General features: G+C 39.1%; 1 protein-coding gene across 1 annotated transcript in view; it reads left to right on the forward strand.

The window, feature by feature from the left end:
• The window catches only part of ABCC4 (ATP binding cassette subfamily C member 4 (PEL blood group)), a 145,268-nt gene that overhangs the window by 112,989 nt on the left and 4,707 nt on the right, over positions 1-27,572 (forward strand). The window contains exons 27-30 of the mRNA XM_069008363.1: positions 1,861-1,950; positions 2,426-2,598; positions 9,455-9,560; positions 23,779-23,913. Coding sequence (XP_068864464.1) covers positions 1,861-1,950; positions 2,426-2,598; positions 9,455-9,560; positions 23,779-23,913 — 504 coding nt within the window. The remainder of the gene's footprint in view (positions 1-1,860; positions 1,951-2,425; positions 2,599-9,454; positions 9,561-23,778; positions 23,914-27,572) is intronic.

Genomic DNA, 27,572 nt, shown 5'->3' on the forward strand with positions numbered 1-27,572 from the left:
GATGAGGCAAGACTGAAGTTTTCTTGTGTCTAAGTTTAAATACCTACCTGGAGAAATAAAAATATGCTTAGGCTTCTAATTGCTTGCTTGGATGGAGCTGTGTAAAGGTTGTGTTTGTAAATCTTTTCTATGCAAATGTTGTCTGCCTCTCTGACTGCAAGCATTTTTACAACAATTATTTACAGGTTAGTCTTATTACTTTCCTCTCATAAACCAGACTGTTTTAAATAATAATCTGTGTCAGAAATGGTAATTAAAAAATATCCTTATCTTCTGTTGCAGTGCATGTCTGTTGTTAGGACTTTTATAATAGTTATGAACACTTTATAGGTTCAGCCTCTTCTTTTGCCAGCCTGTAAAAATGGATTGAAAAGGAAAATAAATGTAACAATACCTTTGAAATACACCAAGTGGTGCATTAAAATCTGTATTGTTAAACAAATTACTTTCTAGGTGTTTTTGAAGAAAACTGCTTTTTGGCCTGGAAATGCTTTGTGTTAAACCCTTTTGCTCATTCAACAGGTTTTTTAATGACATTGCTATTGCAGCAGATACTTTCAAATAATTGGCATGTTACATCAAGAAGTGTGTATCTTCTTTTATATTGCTTATGGCATGTTCTTTTTTAATTCTTTTATAGCACGCAGATGGTTTAGAAATGAAAAGACAATAAAAGGGTTAAGGTCTGAATTCTGTTATGATTTGCTGCAGCCCTTTGGATCTGGGCATCAGTAGGGTTAGATGGGGAGTAAGTCATGACAGGGTAATCTCAGAGTAAGATGAAGTTACCCATTGTAAGTTAGATTTTATTTCCTAGGGGAGAAAGAAAAAAATAAAAAAGAATGCATTTTGCTAAAATTTCTCCAATTTAAAGAAGACTGACAACATGATGAATGGTCTCCACTTATGATTAGCACTGTTACAGCTTTTGACTTGTTTCTGTCTTTATGTGTGGTATTAAGATGAGTTTAGCCCTAAAGTCGTGTCAGTGCATGACTCTCAGGTCTGGCAACTCACATGACTGAGTACTGATCTATTGTTTAAGGAGTTCTGAACCAAAAGTCCTCTTTCCACTTCTTAAATACTACATTTTCAGTGTGATTTGGGAACTGAGGTAGAATAAAACTTGCTTCGACCACAGGTAAACCCCCATTGTTACCTGAATGGGAGAAGGTACTGATTTGACTCCCTGGTGTATTTTGAGTGAGAGCTTTGCCCAGCAGTGCTCCAGTTCTAAGTAAGTTTGCTTTGGTGCTGTGGCAGTGTAGACTAACTTGGATGTGTTTAGGTTTTAAATGGTGAAAGCTGTTCCTGCTTAGCCCTGATGGTAAAATGGAAGGGCTTTCATGGTATGAAATGAAAGAAACCCACAGCCAAACAGAGAAGGAAAACCAGACAGGCATTGTGAGCTCTTTTGATTCCTCTCTAGTTTATGTACTTCCCCAAAGGAACTCCCAAAAGGGGTGTGAGCTTATTAACAGTGCTAGTTGATGGTTTTTCTTAACAATACCATGAGGACAGCAATGATTTCATGTAAGTATATATATAGCTTGTGGCATCAGAACAGTGGCATGTAAATGTCCGTTTAAGTACCGACATAACTGTGTACAGCAATTTGCAAACAGACCTGTCCTGTTTGGTAAATTGTCTTCATACAGAGTAGTTGAACACTTGCCTCCCCTGCCACATCCCCCTTAAGCATGCAATTGTATTATACACCTTTGCATTTCAAAAATGATAGCTTGTGGTTGGATACTTCTGTGCTATTGTTGATATAGGTTAGCTGTGATTATCATTGAAATACCTATGGAGTTATAAAACCTGTGTTTATAATGGAATGCTGATTTTACTGGATTTCAGGAGCCTGTTTTATTCACTGGAACTATGAGGAAAAACTTAGATCCTTTCAATGAATACACTGATGAAGAGCTGTGGAATGCCTTGGAAGAGGTGACTTACTGAATCTAATAATGTACATCTGGTATTTAAAATCCACGTAACAATACCATTACAGTGCTTGTGCGTATTGGGTTTTAGATGTTTTCATTGGGTTTGATAAAGGTATAGCTGTTGATGGAAGAAGGTAGACTATCATATGTGCATTTGTGTATGTGTGTGTGCATGTGTGTGCAGATGTGTATTGTTATATAAGTCTTTTATGAAAAAATTATCCTTTGGGATGATGCCTTGGTTGTATTTTGATTCATATCTTGGTTTTAATGAACATTAATAGATTCTTAACAACATGCTTTAATGTTTCTAGAACTCTAATAACTGACACACTGTGTAATCCAACTTGGCACTTACTCATTTTGTGTCAGAATATAAAAGGCAAACCTTGCATACTTATTGTTGTGTCATCAGACAGACAATAGCTGATTTAAAATAGAGTTACTCATCCTACAGTATGTTGACATGTCAACAGGTGCAACTGAAGGAGGTTGTGGAAGATCTACCCAACAAAATGGAGACGCAGCTGGCAGAATCTGGGTCTAATTTTAGTGTTGGTCAGAGACAGCTGGTGTGTCTTGCCAGAGCAGTTCTAAAAAAAAACCGTATTCTTATCATTGATGAAGCAACAGCAAATGTGGACCCAAGGTAAAAACAAAATCTGTCATCTTAAAATGAGCTGGTTTCTCTTCTAATATGTTCATCTCCGCTGTAGAGATGAACTTAAATGTGTTATATTTCATGTAGTTTTTACTGCTGGTTTATGTTTTTGATGATACCATCATACTTGTCTATTCAAAATGGAGCAATTGAGCTTTGGCTATGGAGCAGATGATATAAACTACGCGCTCAAAATATCCCTAATTTCAGTGCATTCCATAGAGTAGGGAAATTAATATTCAAAGTTTATTTGTCCTGCAGCCATGGATTAGAAGACAAGAATGTTCTTGAAAATGCATCTCTGTAACATCAGAATAGCCATGAAACAAGTTGAGTTCTGTTGACTTCTGGAAGAAATGTCTGCTGGAAATAAATAAATACAAAAGATTTAATTCATCTTGCTCCCAAAACCCCCTAAATCTAGAAAGGTGAAAAATGGCTGTAAGCAAAACCAGATACTTCTGGTTATGAGATGCTGTCCTTTCAGATGGCTCAGATGCTGGTGTGGTAAGTTAGAGGTAAAGTAGAGGCAAGGGCAGACGGTAAGCTGTCCTAAACACCACAGGAATTGCAAAACAGATTTGGAGATGTTTAAATCTACAGGATGGACTCACTTATTCATTATTTTGTCTTGTATAACTCAGGCCAGTAAAATTTTCCTGAATTCATTCCTGTTTGAACTAGAGTGTACTTCTAGAAGAGCATCCAACCTCAATAGCAAAAAAAATTTCAATGACAACCCTCGTTAAATTGTTCCAATAGCTAAGTACCCCCACTGTTAATTTTTGAAACATTTGAAGCGCTGGTGGAAATATTTTGGAAACAATACTGCAAACGTACTGCATCAATTAGTCTGAGCTGAATATATAGTTCCAACAAACTATGGCTTGAGGGAGAACTCAAAGTCCAAAGAGGACAATAACACAGCAAGTCCCTCAAACAGATGCATTAAGGATTTTGTATGTCATCTGGGCGTGACTCATTTTTCTAACATCTTCTTGGGGGAGAAGTGGTGCCACTGGGGTAGCTTTACAGTTCAGCTGACAGTGTATTTCTAAAACCTTTAGAGAAGTGCATTCCCTTCCCAGAGGTTCTCTTTTTTTTCTTTTTTTTTTTTTTTCTTTTTTACTCTTAGTTTATTTTTGGCTGAGCTCTGATAGATTAATTGTGATTAATCATAGGTGTGGAAATTTAATACCATCTTGCTCATCCTCCCTATTTTGGCATCTCACATATGTGTTCTCAACTTGCACTATCCATTTAATTGATCTTGATTAATGTGTGCTGCAATATATATTATAATAAGGTAAATGTTTGTTTGTATCAACTCTCGGCATAACAATACAAATAATAACTTGGAACTTCTTCTTTGAATTCAGTTTGCATTACAGTCATTATACCTTTTCCTTAATGTGTTGGTATAACTAGAGCCAAGTATATTTTAGCTGTGCAATCTGATAGGATGATCATCAGGAAGTGCTGATGTGGGTTGCTTAACTGAGCAGTTAGGGAGGCATTCTTGGCGTGTAAGGAAAACCTCCTCCTCTTCTGATGCACAGCCCCCATACCTGGCACCCTTGTCTCTCACCTGGCAGCAAGCATACATCATATCAAGCACTTGAGATGGGAGACCATGGCGAGCTGCTGCTGGCTCTGGAGATACTTTTCCTTTTTTTGTTTGTTTTTCTGGCTCTTGATCTCTCTCCCTCAGCAGCCCCAACTGCTGCTGCCACCATGTCCCTTCTACAGTTCATCCTGGAAGCAGGTGTGAGAAGGCAGGGTTTAGGGGTGGCAGGAAGAGAAGGAAGGGTGAGGTGACGTGAGGCAGTGGATGCAGGGTGAGAGATGGGCACTGTACCTTCCCCAGGGCTGAGGGGACTCCCCACCGCATTTGTTCAGCTCACCTCTTATCTGCTACTGGGAGTGAAGGGAAGGAATTTGAAGTTCATCCTCCTCCCTCCTTCTCATATGTTCTGGCTCCCACATGTACCCTTATTTCCCCTCTTGCTCCTCAAAGCTGCCACCTGCTCAGCATGCGGCGGGGGTGTGAGTGCTTTTGTGGGGGGGAGGAGGAGCTTGCCATAAAGAAGGTTGCCCTAAGTCAGACTACCTGCATGATTTGTGTGATGGCTGACAGACATTTAATTTGATTTTATCTTCTTGGTCCATTCTCACCCTGAAGAATAGAGTCTGGTTTTAAAGCACTTGAAATGTTCTGGAAAGTTATGTGAAATCTGGAGCAGAAGAGCTGAAAATCTTCATGTAGTTGCTTTGGTGATATACTGAAGCAAAATCATTAGTAACTGAGACTTTTTAAAAATACTGACTTTGTTTTAGTTTACTAGGCTTTCTGCTCACTGACTATAGTATTGTGTGTTAACTCGTATTTTTGCTTACAGGGGACAAAACTTTCGGCGAGCAAACCACTGCCACATTTTTACATTGGTTGTTCATTGAGTTTGGTAAAAACAGCTGTTGCACATAGTTCAGTTCATTAGCCATCTTAACCTTGTAAGGTTTAACCTTCTATTACATCTGACTGCTGTCTGTAACTCTTTGGAGAAATTATCTAAGCCTCTCAGTAATTGTGTAGTGTGAGATATTTCAGGACAATCCCAGGAGGACGTTAGACAGAAGATAATGACTTACCCAGTTTTCCTTTCAGCAGCTTGGTTGCTTCTCATTCAGATCATATTTATTCTTCCTCTTTAGATAGTTTTCTTTTTGCACAGTCAGCTAATTCAGGTCACACCAGATCTTGGGTTGCTGGGAAACTTGGTGTTAGATCCTCAACCTGTGGTGCCTGTGGGACAGCTATACCACCATTTTGTGCTTTCTTATTGTATTGTACCTTGCAGAAGGGAGTGGTTCCCATTTTTATATAATCAGATTAGGATTGATCTTTTGTCTTCCAGCAGCCCTGGTTTTGGTATTTGGGTTGCATCTTTGGTTTTTAATGTGCCTGAAAGATGATGGGGTTTGATGTACTGAAGTGGGTGATGAAATCACTTGGCACTGGCCTAGACACTTGCTCAGTGTGGGTGGACACCACTAAGAATCCATTTATGCCCTGAAAAAGGGACAGAAATGATGCTTCTGTTGGTACTTTCCTAGACTGCTATGTGGTACAGTCTCTACACTCTGTCAGCACATAATTCTGTATACAGATGCTTTTCTTGGTCTTTCTAGATTTTCTTGCTTTCGCTGCCGTCTTCCCAGGATTCTCCTGGAGGTTGCTGATGGTGCTTCTGCCTGCTGTCCCAAAAACTATGCTCCAAGATTTACCACGAACCTTGGAGACAATGTAGCCAAGTGTCAGTCAGCGGGCATGTCTGCATGAGATTGTGTACTGTGATATTTGAAGATGGAGATTAAGTCTGTTCCTGATTACTCTGTAGTCTCATTTTAGAACATTTGTCACACCCACAATATGGACAGCAGTTTCTTGTTAGTGATAAGCTTGTGTTCAAGAAATACCTGTTTAAGATAATAGTTTGATCGTATCTCTTAAGAATGAGAGGTTTTTTTTCTTGTAAATGTAGGAAGAGATACTGCTATAAAGAATACATGTAATAAAAGAAGATACAATAAATGAATGCAGAGGACAGAGATGTTCAGGGCTGAGGCATTCTCAGAAAACAGTAGGAATAACCTGAGTTACAAATAATTTTGAGCCCTTCGTAAAGTTGTTCTCAAAGTTTCTGAGTAAGCTGTGATTCTCATGTTCTGTAGTAGCTCTGCAGGAAACTTCACCTTGAGCTTGACTGTAAGGAAAGAAAAAGGCTTTCTTTACATAGTTCTAGGGAGTATTCAGTACTGAATATTCTATTTTGCTCTTTCAACCATTACAGAGAACACATCCTTCTGTCTCCATAAGGCTCTTTCATAGTGAGTGTTTTCACAGATGTCCCTGATTTTTTTTTCCTTTTGGAGGTAAGAGTAGTCAGGTTGTTGAGGCGTTGCTGAGAAGAGAGCAAAAAAATACACATGCATTAACACTTGGGTGAAAGGACTGGTATTCCTGTGATGTGGAACATGACGAAAAACTTCCTTTTCTTAAGGAGATAACAGTACTAAGGAGCCTGGCCCTGTCCTGACTTCTCCTGTCTCTTTCCCTGATTGCATACTGGCCTTTGTTCAAAAGGAGTTGAGGAACACCTGCTTCCCACCTTGTTCTTGAGCTTCTTTTAGGAAGTAGGAGCAGAAGGACCAAGCCTCTCAGACTGTGTGTGGTCCAGAACCCAATTCTCTTAAGCTCATGACAGAACTTAAATGTTTCTGTCCCCAGATGAAGGTAACAGTTAGAATGCATGGAATTCTTACTTAACTCTTTGTGTCTTCCTTCTCTCTGATGATTCTTCCTGTCATCAGCAAGGATCTGTCTTCTCCTTTGTCATGCTGATTGCTCAACTTAGCTTGTAACAGAAGCTATGTTCATCCTTCAGAGCATGAGCTGGTACTTTCTACGGTGGAAACTTACTGGTTACTTCATTCCTCTAAGTCATCCTGTTCTTCCAAAGTTGTCTGTCCCCTTTTATTGCTGGTGCCTTCTGACATGGTGGCATCAGAACAATTCTCTTTGCGTCATTCATGAAGTGATACCAAATATTTATCATGTGCGGACAGATTCAGTGTGGAGTACTACTTCTGTCTAAAAAAATACTACTTAATCAGAGGAAGATGTGTTTTATAAATCTTTTATGTATTTTATTTTCCCATTACTTGTAAAAATGTGAAGAATTAAGGCTTTGCAAGCAACTGATTGCAGCCATCGTGTCTGCCTAAATATTCTAGTTTATTCAGATACCTCCTTTGTATTTTTTTAACCTAATCTGCAGCATTTTGTTATACTCCAGTCATCACATATATAAAGAACAAATTCATGTTTTAATAGAAACCCTAGAAATGAGGCCTATGCCTTCAAGTGCTTGACTTCTAGGCTGGAACTTCCTCGGTTCAACTTATCCCAGTATATTTTGAATTCTTTGTCTCATCCTTGTATCTTGGATGAGAATTTTGGTTTCTTTTTTTTTTTTTTTTTGAGGGCTGATGGGCAATGTGTGAGTATTCACAAGGCTTGTCTTTGTGCCCAGGATGGGAGCCAAGGCTGCCTGTGCAATGTGGGCTGTCAGGTGCCTCTAGAGGGCATTTATCACTGGATGGCTGCCTAATCCAGGTTCTCAGATTCACCTTCCAGCCATTCCTCTCCCCTTTCACTGACTAAAGGGAGGACTGTCGAGGTCTCCACATATAAGCCTGACTGGTGTCCTCTAAGTTAGGTGGTGTCAATGCTTCTCTTGTATAGTTAGTTACTCCAATAAGCTCCAGTTCTATGAATATTTCCCATCTTTTGCCTTAATGCTTGTTTATATGGGTAAAGAACATTCTAGTGTCTTTACTACCTTTCAGTATAATTATATTTCCTTTTCACAGTTCTCAGCTTTATTTGTGACAGTTTTCACTTCAGCCCTGTACTTCACTGTCTGTGCTCTAGCTTAGTTTTCATTCTTTACAAGCCTTATGTTTCCTTCTGCTGTCCTTTTCTTACAGCAGGCTCACTCTTAACTTGAAATCTTCTGTCTCTTTCCTTGGGTTGTGCATTCCAGTTAATGCTTTTGATTGTTTACAGAGTATGCCAAGTTTTGGGTTTTTTCGGTATTCAAGTTCTTGAGCTATTCCAGTACTATTTTAGTTTACCAACCATCTCCTTTAATTAATCATCTTTTGCATTTGAAATCAAGAACCTTAGTTCTGTGCTGTCTTGTGTTTGTTCTTCAGATGATTTCCAATGAAGGATATTTACTTTCACCAACTTTACTTCATTGCTTGCATGAACTAAATCTTGAAAGACAGTAACAATGACTTTTTTGGTGTAGAAATCAGTAGGACTATCTGAATCTACAGAATTTTCCCTTTTCTGTAATCAAAGTCTTATCACTAACCCATGCTCTCTGTGGCTTCTGTGCCGGAGTGCGAGGTGCTGCGATCTTCCAAAAGCATCTCCAAAGCGAAGCCGCTCAGCAGGATCAGCCACACACTCACACATGCCTGCACACACACGCACACGGACAGCTTCAGTGATATGGGTTGACGGCAAAGAGGCAGGAAGGGTCTTTGCATGGAGTTCCATGGGAGCTCTTTAATGCAGCTACACCATGAAGGAGACCAGGGCCGAAGACCGAGAACAATGGGGAGCTCCGATTTAAGTACGGGAGCTGAGGGAGCATCAGGGACCAATGATCTGAGGTCATGGGGGCGGTACACAGGCGGGACTAGGGAATGGGAGCCAGTGGGGAAGCTCTGGGGGAGTGGCGAGGGGCAAAGGCCAATGGGGGGAACCTGGAGTGGAGAACTTTCTAGGACATAAAACATATAAGGTAGCAAGGGGGTGGGGCGGCCAGCGGCCAACCAGGAAGGTAGAACTGGGGTACATTGACATACCAGAACAATGAATGCTGGGGGAAGCCTTTTCTGTTCACCCTAACTTGGGGAGGATCCCTGATAAAAGGGACTGTTTCACCAGCCAGACTCTCTTTGTCCCTTGTACTCCTGGCTCACTGGCCACCACAAAGTCTGGGAAATTAGTCTCCTGAAATGAAGCCTATTGCTCTGCTTACAAGAAGGAATTCTTTCCTCATCAGGTACTGAAGGGTAGATTTTGGAGTATGTTTCAAGATATGTCTCCAAGTCATCTGGTATAACAAGAGGAAGAAGCACTGTAATAACTTTATAAGCATATTTCCTTCTATCCAGTCATGTTTGATGAAATCATAAAACCTGCCTGCTATTCAGTTATCAATGCAAACATCTTATTGTTGTCTTCATTGCTCTTGCTGTGTTTCAGAACAGATGAGTTAATTCAAAAGACGATCCGTGAAACCTTTGCTCACTGCACAGTGCTGACCATTGCACACCGCTTGAACACCATTATTGACAGTGATAGGATTATGGTAAGACAGCTAACTGCTTCATTTTTTTTTTCCTTCCTGAAGAAGAATAATGTTAGTGACTCTTCTTAATTTTGATCCAAAAGTGGGTAGGAGTGTAAGTCATATGTTAGGCTTATCCAAGTTAACCCCATTATCCTAGCTACTGTGACTCGCAGCTCATGAAAATGTAGATGTAATGACCTGGAAAGAATTCGTGCTTTCTCTGGCCCTGTGCTTTCCATCCTGCAAGGCACAAACCCACTATAGGTGAGGTGCACCAGGAGACCTGAGCAAATAAACTCTGCCGGTAGTGGGAGCCTGTGAAGTCACAACCATGAGGTTCTGGACAGAGTCAGATGGGTTCAATCAGGTGTATTAATTCAGTCTCGGTGAGCTGAGGGAGACAATAGTTGGTGTGGGATGTGTGAGGAGGAAGTGGTGGAGGTTCTGAGGCAGGAGACTTGGAGGTAAGGAGACAGCAGCTGCCCTGGGGCAAAGGTAGTGATGGGAGAAGTGGAAGTAGACTGGTGAGGTAATGAACATGGCAGCTTTCTAAAGCAAGGTTCTAATAGAGAAGATGAAGCACTACCAATGCAGCAGCCTCTGCCCATCTTCCAGTAGAGCAGTGTTATACCCTCTCTGCCATCTTGTCCGCCCCACAGTGCATTGCACATGCATAGAGATTGGGAAATACTTGCTAATTATTTTCATAAAGTCAGTGGTGTTCCCTGGGCTCTCAGGAAATCCACCTAGTTTGTCCTTGACATGATGTGTAGCCAGCAGTTTTACAATTTACTGCAGTAAGAACACGAGCCCTTTGCAAACATCTTCTTCACAGCCAGTTAATGAAATAACTGGCATAGAGGGCAAACCGTGTTCATAAGTGGAACTCAAATTTAACTGGGCTTCAGGCAGAAATTGTCCTTCACCTCTTGGTGGTAAGCTTAAAAAATACCTCTCAACTTTTGTTTTATGGAAGTGAAGCATGATAATTCTTTCTTTTTTTTTTTTTTTTTTTATTGGATGCTCAAAACACTTTAAAATCTTTGATTGAGTTACAGTGGTTGCCTGAAGTACACAGAATGAAACAATTGCATTTGCTGAGGTGAGTGGTGTTCTGAGGAGTAGAATAGATTGTGAGCTCAGTGATTTTAGTTTACTTACAAAGAGAGAAACCAGCAGAACTGCCATAAGTAGTCATGTAATTGCAAGTATTTAACATATAATAAATAAATATTTTCTTCTGCAGTGAATGCCTCTCCACAGGTCTGATGGATATGTTGGTGTTTTCTACAACTGAAATGAACAAAAGATTTGTGAGGAGACAACTGTGACCTAATTAATAGCTCTGTGTGTTTGTTAGCTGTCCAAAGGGATTTCTGTGGGTTTTGGTTCATTAACTGCCATTAACGTGTTAGGCACAGAATGCTCTTTCTACAAAGATGTTTTCTTAGTTTCACCTTTAATGTCATGAAGTTGCAATGAAAACTAAATGTTTTATTTACTTTTTTTGCCAAAAATTGTTGGAACAAAGCATAAAAATCACCCTTTTCCCCAAACTACTCAGGATAATTGCCAATTACATAGCTACTCTATTGCATTTTAAGTGTCTGTACATGATCCTTATCCTTATGTTGTTTCAGTTTAGTCACTATTAAGATTCTTAGTTTCCTAATAGTCTCATAGTCTTTAATGCTTTTGGCCTCTTTAGAGTATTAAGAAAGCGATTTTCAAGAAGATGCCTTTGAGTCTGCAGTCAGTAGCAACTTGTAACTATTTTTCATCTTTGCATTGCTCCATTTTGATCTTACAGATTTCTATAAACTGAGGGGGAGAGGAGGGCGAGAAAAATTTAAAAAAAAGGAAAAAAAATAGAAAAAAGGAGGAAACTGACGTGGCTTCATAACAATCCTGTTTTCTTGACATCCTTAGTTATTGGTTCTGTTTATGGGCAAATCAGAATTATCATCTCATATTTAGAATGATCAGAGTTATGACAGGTGTGCTTCTGTTACACTTTGATTACTCTGTTTACTGAAGCATGTAACTTTTAGTGGGAGTAAAGCAGAATTCTGGAAGAAAAACATGTTAAAAATGCCAAGAAAAAGAATATTCCTCTAGAAAACTAACTATTAGGTAATGAGGACTATTAACAATAAAGCCAGCATTCGTGGAAAATTAATTGTTTCCTTCAATATCACAAAAATTGAGAAGACTTAGCTAAAGAAAGCTTTTAGTGTGTTATATAATTTGGTTAGTCAATGGTATGTTTTAGTAATTCACAAATTTAAATTGATGCAGATTCTTTTTGAAGAGACACAAATGGACAAAGTGCATTGTTACTGCTCTACCCAGTATTATTAAAAATCCTGGGTTTGTTTCTCCTTTAACTGAGACTTCTAGGTGCAATAATGCCTTATTTATAAGCCATCCCAAATCTCTGTTTGCTATCGTGATAACTTTTTTAGAAATTTAGGGAAGAAGAACAAAGATAGAACCTGGCAGTCAAAATATTAACAATTGTCTTTGACAAATAATGAGTAAGTTATTTTTCAAACTAATTTTGGGCAAACTTGTTAAGCTCTCTTGAATCAATCACCAATGTTCATTCCTGAACAAGTGGACATCACCTAGGGCTTTCCTCCCTTCCCATTGAATCAGAGTGAAAGGAACCTCCTGCTCAAAGTAGGGTCAGCACTAATTTCACATCAGGTTGCTCAGGACTTTTTCCTGTTGAAAATTTTGAGAAATGGAGGCTCTACGGTCTCTGGGCTACCTGCTCCAATGCTTAATTATCTGCCATGAAATCTTTCTTTTCCTTATATCCAGTGAAAGCCTCCCTTCTGTTTATGGCAGTTGCTTCTTGTTTCCCACTGTGCGTCTCACCGAAGAGCCTTCGGTCTTCTCAGCAACTTCTTTGTAAATATGGGAAGGTTGCTGTTAAGTCCCCTGAAGCCATCAGTTCTCCAGGGTGAACACGCCCTGCTCCCTCAGCCTCTCCTCATAGGTGGTCCAATTCACTGACCACCCTGGTAACCCTATCTCAAGCTTGCTCAAATTTACCTTCCTTTTTCTTGTATTGAGGGGTGAAAACTGGTCATCCTGTCTTGAGCGTGTTGGCTGCAGTCCCCAGCTTGGCATTGTCCACGAGTTTTTGATGTAATTCAGTTTAATTACTGGTTAAAGCAGAACTTTACAAAAAGAAACTGTTTGCCTTAGGGTTAATCCAAACATTAAAAAAAAAAAATTAGAACAGAAAATAATTTTGAGAAAGTCATGAGAAAATGTCAAGTTGGATGAGTATGGAAATAGGAACTGAACGTGAACTGTTGCATGTCTGCTCACACCCATCGTAATAACCGGTTCTATTTTAGAAGAGAAGAAAAGCCTACTCAAGGAGGGGAAAAGGAAGAACAGAATATATTTTATACAACTGTAGACAAATCTGGCCTCAGGAGTTGTTTTAATTCTCGTTTGTTCCATTCCCAAAACCATACCTCTGCTTTCATAATCCAGGTCACGCCTTAAGAGTATTTCCATTATATCTGTCTTAGAGATAAACACATTTTATCAGAACTTCAAACGCTTAAAATCATTGAGGGAAGAGCTGTATTGTGTAACGTGATACTCTCTAACCCAATCGCCTCAATGAGTAATACTACATTGCACTTGCATAGGACCTTTCATCTGGAAATTGTAACGCTCTTTATAAACATTAATTAATTAAACTTCAAACACCTGGGTGAGATAGGGAAGTATCCATACAATCTTTGGAACCAAAGTTGGAAAGACTTGTTAAGTCAGCCCATCAAATAATGCTACCATAAAATTATAATCCAGCGGTTTTCAAGCTGCCTTTTTTTTTTTTCTTCCCTCTGTGCTCCTCCAGTGTCTAATAGGACACTTTTTCATTCCTTTTCCTTCATTACTTTGAGAAGCCAAGTTGTAACTCTTCCCATCGGGTGCTAGCCGTGCCCGTTTTAGCTCTTTGGCCCAGGCAGGCACTCTGCTGCCTGGTAGAAGGGGAGGGTAGGATGAAAGCTGCAGTTACCTCTTCTGTCATGGCAGATCCTGGCAGAAGCTCAGCTCAGGCTTGCTTCACTGGCCCCTCATTTCCTGTAGCTGCTTCCCTGTCCTGTCCTCACCATAGAGGGGAAAGGCCTTTTATGTAAATTGCATCTGCAGCTTGTGGCAGCCAATGGGCACCACTCCCAAGACTTCCAGGAGGATCTTATAAAATCCTCATCACCCATTCCTCCCCCTTCTCTCTGCTTCCTTCTCCAGATTGAAAAACACTTTTTAGAAACTGTTTTTACAGAGGGGAAAACAGAAGCATACAGAAATCAACCTCACCCAGGGACATAATGGTTCAGTAACAAATAAAGTATATGCATCTGGCAAGAACCTGATGGAGCTGTTTGCTGTATATACTATGCCATGGCCTCTCCAGAGGAAAGCCACAGAGTCAAAACTTGTGTGTTTTCCAATGACAAGGATGTTTCTCCAGAGAGTTTTCATATCAGTGCAATACTTCTTTGAAAGGGAAACTCTTTATGCAAGCAGAACTTGATCTAGTAATTAAAAACTGTCATTCAAATAGGAAGTTTTTGATGAGAGAATCATGGGAAGAGATTTGATTTTTTTATGGGAAAATCTGTTGTGGTTACATTCTGAAGTGACTAATATTGAGGGTAACAATACAATGCACTTCACAGCCAGATCTGAGTTGGTTTTTTTGGTCAATAGAAAATTACTTCCCACGTCTTTCCGATAAGCCTCCCTATTTCCCACGTCTTTCCGGTACACCTCCCTCATTCAGTTATTCTCATTTTTCTGATGTTGTGTTTGCCATGGTGGAACATCTGGATCTCATAAATCAGGCTCCGTGTTTCCTGCGCTGTAGACATCTACCTTCAGCAGAGCAATCAGTCCTCCAAGAATAAGTAGAAACATCTTGGAATCAAAGAGAGAGATCCGGGCGACCTGTGTGGTGAAAAGGGAGTCACCTACAGCTAGGAAAGGTCTGAGTGCTTGTCTCCCTCTGGAGTTCCAATATCTGACCCAGTCTTGCACATTAATGTCCTTCATCCGTCTAAATGGAAATGAGACAATGGTGATGGACATCTAAGTGAACATGACAGTGATGGCCATACTGCCCTTCCTTGTCATGAGGATGACAGCATTCTTCTAGAAGGTGGAGAAATCTGTGCTCTGTCTGAAGAGGTCTGGATTCAGTGCTCCCCATTCCCAGGAAAATGTTGTATCCTCTGTGTACCCAGGGCAGTCAGGTTAAGCCCTTCCTTTTGAAGCATTGCATTGCCAGAAATGCAAGAGTCATCAGAGAGTAACATGAGGGAGTCTGAATCTGAGAGGCAGAGGTCTTGTAGCAGTGGGGAAGCCCCATCTGTCCTACTGATACTTTTATGTGAGCTTTCACTGCAGTGGCCCAGCTTCAGGTGAAGATGCGGAGAACATAGGAAGGTAGTGGTGGTACACTTAAATTAGTAATAACTGAGTTAAAGTCAGAAGTGCTGTGGTCTGTTGACTCTTCTTTTGGTGGCTTTCTTTTTCACTTATTTAAGTACCTCTGCTGGAAAATGAATGTGTTTTACAGTAAATCTCAACATTCTGTTTAGGGGGGAATTATGTTAAGTCGCAAGACACAGAACATGCAATCTTGGTTGTAGAACAGTTGTTTGGGAAAACTGTGTCCCACCATTGGTGTTGACTCTCTGGTCTTCAGTATGTCCATGTCAGAGTGTTTCCTTGGTGGAGAGCTACCTGCTATCAGACACAGCCCTCAAGTGCTTGGGATGTCTAAGAGAGGTCAATTGATGAGACCATAAATATTCCTGAAGCCTGGGATGATAGAATGTAACAGTTAAGTAGGACTACATTCAAAACTATTGTTCAGTTCTTCAAAATTCTAAAGCAGGACAACTGCATGGGTTTAAAATGGGTAATTTTTTTTTGTTGTTGTTCTGTAACAGAAAGCTAAAAGGGGGTTTGACCCTTTATTTACCCACTATCTGGAGTGTGGTGAAATATTACTGGATATTATGCTCGCACTATTGAAGTCTGTTCTGTTAAAGAATGTAAAAGGAGTTTAATGGATTATAGTAGCTAGAATGAATGCTGAATTTTTGCAACTAAGCATCTAATTGTTCATAAAAACCTTAGAGTATGTTGCGGGTCTGAATCCAGTAATCCACAGGAAAATTGCTACATTCACACTGGTGCACCTGCTATCATTATTCAAAAGGAACAAACACTAATAAAACTCCTTTTTTTGACTCAGCCTCTGTCTTGAAAATATGAACAAAGGAATATTAGAACTAAATTTATTCTTGTTTTTATTCAGCCTAAGAAAGATCCCTGCTGAGTTCTGGGACCAGAGTCTCTTGAGTAAAGAAATGTGAAGATAAGAATATAAAGGATACTCATAGAAGGGAACCTGCATGGAGAGCAGAGGGCCTGGAAACCATTGGGTTTCTCTTTTCTTTTGTTAACTGCAGACTTCCAGAGTTTCTGCAAGAGCTGAGCATCTAGCAAATGATGTTTCAGAAATGGTCAGTTTTGTTTTGATTCTGAACAAAGGCAGTTTCCACTGTTCCCAGATCTTCTGAAACTGGGTTGATGTTTATCAAACCCCAAGAAAACAAGATCCGTCCATTTTCTTTCTTGAAATTTAATTGAATTCCACAAATATCACCAGTGAAGGCATTGCTTTCAAAGCTGAGTAATATATGCATCTTTACCATTAAGAGAAGATTGAGTATTAGTGTTTAGGCCAGGTTTTGCAGAAGATACTGAGCTATATGCCATGGTTGTGTATCAGAACAAGTCTTGTCAGCTGAAACAGAGTGTCTGTGACAGTTGTAAATGTCACACCTGGCCTATCTGCCTCTAAAATCAAGTCAAAATCCCAAAGAGCTTGAAAATACACTGGAGTTCTTGATTTTCTGCTAGTTTTAAGCCACACTTCTCCAAGACATGGGCATTTTTGAGTTCTTAAAAGCTGCTCCCATTTCAAGAGGGCTGCCCGACAAGATTCTTCTTTTACCCAAATAAAACAACTAATCATTGAGGCAATACTTCAGCTGGAAGCATTCAGATGAAGAATTTGAATTTGAATTTCTGCAGGAAGTGAAGCCAATGTTTGATGAACCTTGATCTCTCATTCTGTCAGACATTTGTGTGTGAATGTGTTTCTGTCAGGGTAAGAACAGGATGGTCATATCATGTTTCTTTAAAGACAATGGTATGGAATTTAGCCTGTACTAGAAGTGCTAACACATCTTTAGAGAATGATTTTTGCTTGCTCAGAAATACAGTGTTACTGTTTAAAGGCAAATTAGCACAGGTCACGCTGGTGGCTGATGCTCTGAGCAGAAGAGTTTCTGATAAGGTGAAGCTGTGCATGGCAGCTGAGCCACAAGTTCATTGTCATCAGAAACTGATAAAAACCAGGAGGACATGCTCAGTCATCTGCAACAATATTCCTTAACCTCTTATAAGGTACAATATCCTTGTAGGTTAGCTACCTTTCTAAGACTCTCAAAAGCCTTATTAAAGAGTGGGATTTTTTTAAACTGCAGTATATCTCATATCACTTCAGGGCCACATTTGAGCCATTCTGCAGTCCTGGTTGAGAAATGTGGCTTTACAGTGATGGAAACAGTCATCACTGATTGACCAAGGCAGAGTTTTGTCCGCACGTACGTGTTTTTGTCAGCTGTTGGTAAGCCCTGGCACGAGGTCCCTTCTTACCCTCCAAGGCAGGGGTTGAACTTACACTGGTGTATCAGATGTTTGGAGGTGAGGAAACTGTACAATACAAGAGACATTTGCAATGTGTGGTTAAACAGACTTCTTCAGTAAGACACAGAAGGAGTTCATATCGAGTGATTATCAGTAGAGTAAGTTTCATTACTACATATGTAATTGGTATTTTTTCCCCACAACATTCCATCCAGCTTACAGTGGCATGCCATCAGTTGGAGGAAAAGGAGGTTGATTTTTAAACCTCTGCAAGAAGCTTAAAGAAAACTGGCACGAAACAGTTTACCAGGCAGTGCTGCATGCTGAATTTCCCTTAAGTTACAGCCAAAGAATAATTTCAGTTTAAAGAAATCCACTATTTCTGATTATAGAACAAGAGGTCTAAAGTTGCCTCTTCTGTGAAGCAGGGGATAAGGGGGTACATGTCAAATCCCAGTGACTAGGGACAAGTTTGGCATTGTTACAGCAAAGTTAAGCTCTGCTGAGGTGAATTATTTGGAAAATCTGAAAATAATAATTCAGATTATAAGAAGGTAGATTCCCAGGTGTGCTCTGCTCTGTTCATGTACATGAGACATGAAATATACATTATTTGACACCAAATTTGTCTGCAGTTACTGGTAGAATAATTTGTATAGGAACCCTGAAGGAGCATGGGGAATGTTTTGAATAAACCTGAAGGCTTAAGAAAAATCATAACAAAAAAACCCAAGAAAGAACTAAACAAAGCTCCACCACCAAAAATAAAATAAGAGAGCAGACTTTCAAATGAAAAAAAAAAAGAAAAAAACCCTTTAAAATAGTTTCTGAGTTATACTTGTAGCCTTCTCAATGTGCTTCAGTGTTTGCAAACATGTTTAGATAGGTTGATATTTATAAGTGAGTCTTCAGAGAAGTATGTGCATGTTTCTGATCTGTTTCGACAAACCGTGATGAGACAGAAGAGACAGAACATGCTTGCATCTGAACTTAGTGCCAGCTGGAGTACAGGCTGTGGACTCTTTCCCACAAAGTTATGTATTGTCTTGGATAAATATATTTCTTATAATATGATGCAACCAGAAGCATCTCCTGAATATTCTCCTCTTCCCAGGACTTTATTGAAGATCATCTTGATGTATGCTCTCTGAGGAAAACATTGTTCAAAGTTGTACTCCTAGCAGAGTTTTGAACTTTAATAATGATTTTGTTGTTTGGTGATGTCTTCTCCAAGTCTAAATTAAATCAGATGTATTCCCAAGGAGATAATTTCCTTGAATTATTTTCCTTTTGAATAGGAAATAAAAACATTTATGATCAACTCTTAAATGTCCCATTTCCCCTCTGGCTTTATGGTGAATATGAACGTGAATAAGAATACTGGTCATTCCTCAATAATAATTGAAATAAATTCACATGCCCCCCTCCTCTGTTGCTGGACACTTCCAACCTTGGATTGTTTTTTTCTCAGAATGTTTTGTAACTATTGTTCTCTTGGTTTGTCTGCTTTTGTTGCTGAAAGTTAGAAAACACAGGATTTAGAACTTTCTTTTTTATATCTATGCATAGCTGTAAGTACATGGTGTTTGTTACAGCGTTTTAAAAGGCCCTTGTTTTTTCTCTCTCTGTGGCTAATGACACTTCTTTTACATATATTAATCCACAAAGAAGGTTGTAAAATTCACTTACTAAATGAATGTTGGCTTCTCCAAAGTCCTGTGCAACAGAACAATATGGATTACCTGAGGAATCATCAGGGAGAAAAGGTCTTCTCCTGGCTCTGCTGCCTAGGTCTCTGCTTGAAACTCAACTATCTCGATGTAGTATCCTCTTTCATTGTTTTGTTTCTCTCTTTTCATGGTGAAATGGATTTCCTGATTTCTTTTTCACTATTTTATGTTTTCGTTTTTGTCTTCCTTCCCCTGCTTTTTTGTCTTGGTTAATACATTAAATTATGAGGCTATGGAATGGAAATATTGCAAAGCTTGGGGGTTTTGGGAGGGACATAGGCAAAATGGGGATAGATACTCTGGTAGGTTACAGCTGAGGCAAAATGTAGTTCTCAAATCTTACCCAAATTTAGTTCAGCAGCATTTTTGTGGCATACTCCTGTGCTAGTTAGAGTTAACATAAACAACACATTTAAATGGCTAATAGTCTTTTCATGTTTGATATTGCAGGTCAAGATCAAATATTTCTTTTCTGTTTCTTTCTCTTTCCCTCCCATATTTTAACTGTACTCTTTCTGTCTTATTCTGTGCCTCAAATATCGAACAAAATGCTGTTCAAAGCTATGTTGTCTTCTACCCATCATGGTTCTTAACTTTCTGGAAAGATCACAGCTCAGTCACTGGCCCCGACTATTCAACCAGGATGAAACATTAGATGGAGTAGAGTTAGGTGGCATGTGAGGATTTTACTCAGGAAGAATACATCATTTGAGCCCTGTTTGAACTTAAGATGTCTCTGTATTGCTGCTTGAGTAATGCTAATTTGGATAGCTGTAAGTAAAGATGCTTTCACCTTTCTCAGGGAGGTGAGTAAATTCCATTGAACAGCAATTTTCCTGCATGCTTTCTTTTGTATGATTGCCAGCAGCCAGTTTTGTAAATTTTTTACTGTTGGGAATTACTCTTTCATATGAGAAAATCCTGTTGGAGTCATAAAGATGGTACTACAAAGGCAAGAACAGTGCAGGCAAGGTAAAGGAAGCTGCCAGTGCAAGAGGGTGGAGAATCTGGCTCTGGTTTGCATATGACCACTTTGGGTTTATATAACTCTTTTGTGTTTGTTTTGTTTTACTCTGGGCTGTCTTAAGTATTTCACAGGCAGTTAGCTCCCACAGGATGATAGAGTCTTTATTTTGTGTATTTTACAAAGAGTCAGAGCAAAGGGCTGAAAAGTTTAATGATTTGTACAAAACCCCTCTCTCTCAATGTCTGCACTGAAGTCTGTGATGAAATTCCAGTCTGATTCAGAGTCAAGTGCTCCTGTGTGTGTCCTCCATAATCTCCCTGCCGATCTGATTTCGCCAGCTACAAGCTTCTCTGGCTCTTCTGTATCAAGTTCCACTGGTACAACTGCCTTGGAATGCATCTGGGTTCGATTCTCTTGTATTGTGCAGTGATAAGTGTTGCAAGTTGATCGGAAAATATGTGGCTGGTAAACACCAGATTCCACCTTTCCTGAATGATTAGCTGGCTTTTTGAAGTCCTAGTGATTTTAATTTGGCTTGGAGTCAGTGAGTAAGAGTATGCAAAGCCTTAGCCAAAGTACCTATTTATTTATGTAAATCTTATCAGCACACATTTCTTCAAAGAAGAGTACCTATCTCTTTGTCTAAGCGCTTTTTAATAAATATATAAATATATAAATGTATAACTACCAAATAAATCAGCTTAAACTTTCTCCATTGTCTCATAGATGACAGCAGTTAGTAGAAAGTGTTTTTCCTTGGTGAACAGGGTTTGTAGTGTTCCTGACTTGTAGGAATGATGTTGTCCAGTTTCATTCTTTATTTTTCATTTCAGATTTTTTAAACAATTAACACAGCTTGTTTTTCCTATGGTTGTTCTGTCTATCTTCATAACACAAGTTTGGGTTTTATTCCCAAAGAAAGGCTACGAATAGGTTAATGATTTGTTTAAAAAGTGGATGGAGTTTCTCCAGACAGAAATTGCTTGCTCTATGCGTTCATCTTCTGGACTTGCTTGTTTAAAACTTGTCAGGGAAGAAGAATTTTTTCCCTTTCCCCAGGTTCTCTGGAGGCGAAAAATTGTCTGTGTTTGTGGTTGTTTCAGATATTTGCAAAATGAATGTTAAAATTGCAATACTGCAGTAATATATTTTTTTTTAAAACCCTCTACTTGACTATTGCAGTTCTTTACTAGTAAGAGACACATTTAGTGAAGATGCTTTTTGTTTCCTCTCTTAAGGAGTGGTTGCATTATCTAGTGCTGTGCTGAAAAAAGCTTTACTTAAAGGCAGCAGAGATGTTCTACTGTGGCACCCTAATTTAAATGTTGAATTGTATACAATAATTCATTGCATTTTTAAGGAAGTTCTCCTTACCTATGATGTACTGTGGCTTAAAAAATATTGTGATAAAAATTAAATATTCAGAGTAAGTGGGATAGGACTAAGTACACTGAAAAGCCAGCGTGTTTGCAAGTATACTTCTGCAGGTGAAATACTGTATCTGTTAAATGACTGTATGTTGTGCTGTGCAATATTACTAATATTTAAGATTTTTCCATGAGCACTTCCTTCAGCTGCAATTCCAGACAATACTGGAAATCACTTGCGAAGAAAATTCATTGTATAAGCTGGGTTCTCTAAGTTAAGAGCTTTTGAAAATAGCAAATAACTTCTTGTAGGTTTCTGTGCATACAGTTCATTAAATTAGATGTAATTATGCTGCTGTTTGTTGTCTGAGTTATTTTCTATTCAAATGCCATGTACTTAATTGAACCGGAAGGGAGGGAGTGGGTCCCTTTTCCCTGGTGCCAGGTCTCTGGTGTCAGACAAATCGACAGTGATCTTGGCAGTGCGGTATTTTCACACTGGTGATCAGCTCAGCTGTGCCCCTTCCCTGTGGGTTCTGCCATTTACTGGGGTCCAGGCCACTTGGAGATCTGCTGGGCCCTTGGCCGTCAGGATCTTTGGTTTTGTGGAGCTGCACAGGCAGAGGACATGTTTGAAAGTTTCCTCACAGGACTCTGAATTTATCTCCTAACTTGTTGAAGGTTCTTCTTTCAAACAGAAGTTTGCACACTATTTTTGTTATTTTGGAAGTTGTCCTCACAATACCTTTTATTCATTTCTTTCCTGAAATCAGCAGCTTCATTTTTTTAGACCTTCCTTTTTTTCTCACAACTATGTACACCACAGTTGTGGCTTGAGTTATGAGTCCTTCAAGTCCTTTTGTTGTGGCAATATCTTTGTCAATAGCATGCCATGTGTATTCAGTTTTTTATTTATATAAGAACAAAAATATTTTCTGAATTGTTTTCTCACATAAATTCTTTCCCTTTTTTTAAAAACTCCATTACTCCTACTCATGGCATAAAGTACTGAACTTGTAGACTAATACCCAAATCTCTTTCTTGAGTCAATACCATTAATTTATAAGGCAGTTAAGTATTCGAGTGCATTGCATTTGTCAATATTGACTTTTCCCTGCTATTGTGTTTCTCATTCTCTTAGGTTAGTTAGGTGTATCTGAACCTCTGGTCTGGACTTACCTGCACATTTTTGTGTCGTTCGCAGGTTTGTCACTTCTCTGATCCCTCCTTTTTCTGATGACTAACATAAGTAGCTACCACCTATGCCAGAAAAATGTGGTTCCCACCAGTTCCTACCTGTTCAGCTTTCTACAAAGAAAACTGCATTGTTTAATTCAAATCTCTTGTTTTCTGTCCAGGTTTTTGAAAAGCTTTGTTCTTTGTAGCACGGTTATTTAGTTACACCAGATACCTTTCAGGGAATCCATATAAACCATTTTTCCTTTCATTTTCTTCTGGTGCATTAAAAATTGTATCAGATTTGTGATTGCTAAAACTGTGGAGAACAAATTCTACCTGTGATCTGTGCGTCTTCTTTTGTTTTAATGACTGTTTCAATTAAATTGCTGTCTTATCTCAAAATTTATAGGCTAGTTTAAAATTTCCTTGAATTAATCCTGTGAAGGCTTTTAAAAATGCAAGTTCAATATTTGCTGCCATGCAGTCCTTAAATGAAGTCAGTAGTCTGAGAATATTTTCTTAGAGGTTCACTCAGCTTACTCTTAATTTTTTTCCTATATTTTTGACTGTGTATATCCTCTGTGACTTACTGGCTTAATGCTTACATAATTTCTCTGTTGTTCTTTCCTTCTCCCTTTCCTCTTTTTTTGGGTACCTGTGTCCATGGTGGCATCTCATCTTTTCTTTATGTGGGAAGAATAGGGTCAGGTTTAAATATCTTTCTAATACATAGTTGGCAAAAACTGATGCAAGAAATTGTTTATCTTTTCAGCAACACCCTCATTTTCTTTAATTACATCTTCACCTCTAATTCAAAAGACCTACTTATTCTCCCTTAACCGTCTTGGTGGTTATTGCGTGGTTTTTACCCACAGCTGTTTACTTCAGAACCCATTTTGGACCTCTTTGTTTCCTTCTTACACAATGAATCTTATAATCTGCTTTGTTGGCTGCACAAACATTGTATTTCCATATTCTGCATAACTTTGCGTTGGATTCCTATAGGTGGAATAGCTGTAGGGCACTCTAAAATTGTACAACAGGTCTGTAAACTGAGAAAGTGCTATACTAGTTTGAAGAGGACAGAATTCATTTTCAGGGTACAAAATTCATCTTAGCACTAAAAGTGCATTTATTTCTCCCTTGCCTATAGTTGCCTTCATTTGGTTTCTAGTCTGTAACATTTAGTTTTTAATTTTCTTATGTTAATACATTGGTTTCTGCTGATTTAACAGGTTTTAGATGCAGGAAGACTGAAAGAATATGGTGAACCTTACATTTTGCTGCAAGAACAAGACAGCTTGTTTTACAAAATGGTGCAACAAGTGGGCAAGACTGAAGCGGCTTCTCTGATTGAAACAGCAAAACGGGTAATTTTAGAAGAAGAGATAATTAAGTTTGTCTCTGCAGTTTGTTTATCTCAAGTTAGCATATTCAGTGTTACAGTAAGCCTTCCACTAAAGGATCTGGCAGTTTTGCAAGGCAAAGCCATAATTTTCCGTGGGATATACACAGACTTCCAAATACGTGTATTTATATACCCCGAGTTGAAAGACTGGATTTCTTGCATCCTTTTGTGTGTACACAAAACAGTAAGTGTAAATAACATAGGACATACTCACTCATGCTGGGCATTGCTCTTAACTTGCTGTAAAAAACACGCTAGGGCTGCAGGATCAAGCGTTTATCTGTTATGTCTGTATTTTTAAAAGGGTCCATCAGATTTTAGTTGGGCTTCAGTGCCTGTGACCATACTGTGGTCCCTGGGGGTTTGATCACATTCCTACTGTTGTGCATTCCCTTACATCATTCTTGTACCCTGGCTCTCTGCTCTGCACACAAGATGAGCGGGGCTCAGTTAAGAAACAGCTGTTGAATGTCGCCTCCTTGTTCCCTGCAAGGCTCTGTGCCTGATTTACTGCTTACTATTCAAATCCTACTCAGAGTACGGAATTATTAATGTAATTGTGGGCATTCCTCTGGCAATCAAAGTGTTTAAGAGACATCAATGGATTAATTTTCATAATATGCCTGTGAGGTGAGGCTGTATCATCTCCACTTTTCAGATGGAAGGCTGAAGCAGAGATAAGATAAAAAAGAATGACCTGTGATTGAGGAACTCTTTGACTAGCTTTGGCTTGCTTTCTTTTTTCTTTGTAATTTACCACACAGAATGTCCAGAGCAAGATTTTAATTCTCTCAGTGCCAACAAAGCTTCAGCATTGCTTCAGCTGAGATTTGTGCTCAGTTTGGCAGCAGCTTGCTTGGAACTCGTGTAACTTTGCTTTCAGCATGCAAGTAAGGCACTAGTACTAAGCAGGTAACAACCTAAGAGAGCCTTTTACAGGCAAGAGGCAAAGCTCTTTATAACTTCATGCTTTCCTTTCTTTAAGTTGCTGCATGTGTGGAGCAGAGCTAGGGGAACACAAAGTCTAAACTGTTACCTGGGGAAACAAAAGACCAATGGACAGGGAACAACACATAAAGACAGGAAACAAAATGGCAGGTGCCTGGCTACTTTCCAGTAAAAAAATAGACACATTTCCAGCAAGTTGAAAAAGAATGAAAAACTGTGCTGTCATGGAGGCTGTGTGCTCATGTCTGGATGCTATTTTATTGGACTTTTTGAAGAGTAGAGAAGAGGTTTGTGTCTGTTCATATTCTCAGATTCTAATTTTTTAAGAGTTTTTCAAGTAAAGCATTGTAGCTAAGAGCGTACACTATGAATTCTTGTGTGGCACAAATTGCAGAACTGAGGAAACAGCTTTGTCTTGAACTAAGATGTGTTATGAGTTCTGCTGTCCTCTTCCATTGCTGCAGTGTAGCTTCATTTATTTTCTTATTAGAAAAGAATGGGTTAGCCATGTTTCCTGTGGTATGTGCATGACAATCTGGAGGTTATATAAATGATGTTTAAAAGAGTAGCTTCAAATTCATATGACCATTGTTTGTCTGAAAAGTGAAGGCCAGCTTCCTAAGGCTTGATCCTTGGAAAGGCAAGAGGTGAGGCTGTCCAGCTGTCATCTGTAGAAATTTAGCTGTGTCATGCTGTCGCTCCTTCCTTCCACAGAGCCCTCCCAGTTGCACAATTGCATTCAAAGATGATTCAAAATGTATAAAAATAATTGCCTGATGTTACTTGCCCATACAGTCATCTGCAGTTACCACATCAATGTTATGTGATTTTGTACAGGAAGGGAAGAGATCCAGGAACCAGTCTGCTGAAATGTGGTTTGATGAAAAAGTTTGCTAACTCCCAGGCTTGAAGGCAGATACAAGCTTTAGCATCTGCCAGGAATGCAAAGCATGGTGCTTATCCACACTCTGCCCAAAAATACAGGAATCAAGAGACTGTATCTCCAGTCAGCAGCTACCCAGAAGCAGAGTTACAGTTCTTTCTGTTTGAAGGACTTGGACAGTTCAGGGGTTTTGTTATTGCTGTCCCTTGTGCTTCATGCATACTTTCAGAGAAGTTGCTTAGTCAGAAGAGCTGATTCCAATGGCTTTTCTTTTTACACTACTAAGTCTGTTGCATGTATTGCTGTTGGTTTCCCACATTCCTACTGTGGTTATTAAGAACTGTTTCTATGAAGAGCAGCTTTATTTCTGTTTTTGGAAAACAGCATGCTGCACACAAAAAGAAATGGTAATATGACATATATACATACTTCTCCAAAAGCATTACAGTGGGTTGCTAAGTAAAATGGTTTGGAATATGGCTATGCTTTGGCAATGATTATTTGATTTATTGTGTTTTGGACCTGAATCTTGATTTATTTCAGTATGGACCTGCACAACACAAACTTGTAGCAAAAACTTCTTTCAGAAAGCTGAAACTTTAAATGCATTTTCTGGAAAATTATGGATTTTGCATATATCCCTTAAGTGCAAATTAAGAGGTTTTTCTCCTGTATTTTTTGAAAAGCTTTGTTCTTTGTAGCAAGTTATTTAGTTACACCAGATACACATCTTAAATTGGGAAGACTTAACTTGTACGTATTTAAGAAACATCATTAAAAAAAAAAATCTCATGGGCCTCTTAGCAAAGCATTGCAAGAGTGAGCTATTGCTGGAACGTTAACTCAGGCTTCCAGATTGATCCATGTTGCTATTGTATGGCTCACTTGGTCACTCAGTATTCCCATTTTTCGTGCAAATGTCAAAGAAAACAACACAAGGACAGCTCAAATTGGAGACTGCTAAGTATGTATTAAACAGCCCATGAGCCTGATGGCAACTGAGTTAGGCTCAACATCGTGAGACTGTTTTTATCTTTGCTCAGTTTTACAAGAAGCTGCTAGGAGAAAATCCTATGGGAAAGTGAGAAATAGTCATCAAGCAGTGAAAAAAGAAAAAAATGAAAGTGCTCAATTATTCAGATAAACAGAAGTTGGTGTGTTCTCCCTGCTCTTGGCAGCGTTGAGAGAGGCCTTTCTGCAGGCTTTGGTGGCATCAGGATAGGGCTGGGTTTTTCTATCAGTCTGGTTTTGAGTACTTTGAGGAAAAAATAAGGGTTGTTTTATTTTACTTTAAAGCTATGACAGATGTGTAAATATTAAAATACTAGGTATTATCTCACCTCAGTGATTACTTTTAAAAAGGTTGCAGCTCTGTTGGCAGTGGAAGAGACTTGTATAAAGACTTGGGCATTTAATATCTTGAGGGATTGGGCTCAGGGGAAGAATTGCAATGAGACAGTTGAAAAGCAGCTGCCATTTCATTACATCTCTAGTAATGTGCCAAGGTTTTCTATTAGCTTTCCATTAAAAAAAAAATCACATTCAAAAGCTGCATTAAAAGTATGCCAAAGTTTTATGTTTTAAACCAGGAACGGGATGGGAATACTGAGGCTGCCGTCTGCAGCATGTGTGCAGTCAGCAGCCTCATTAACTTTCCTCTGTTGCATCCAATTGTGACTGGTTACTGAGGAATGCCTCTTAACAAGAGTCCCAATTCTTTTGTTGATTCAAATCAGACTTTAATATTCTTTGAAACTTGTGAAGATGCATATACCCTGCGTTAGTGAGTG

This window comes from Aphelocoma coerulescens, chromosome 1 (genome assembly GCF_041296385.1).
Source record: "Aphelocoma coerulescens isolate FSJ_1873_10779 chromosome 1, UR_Acoe_1.0, whole genome shotgun sequence".
Classification (NCBI taxonomy): Eukaryota; Metazoa; Chordata; class Aves; order Passeriformes; family Corvidae; genus Aphelocoma; species Aphelocoma coerulescens.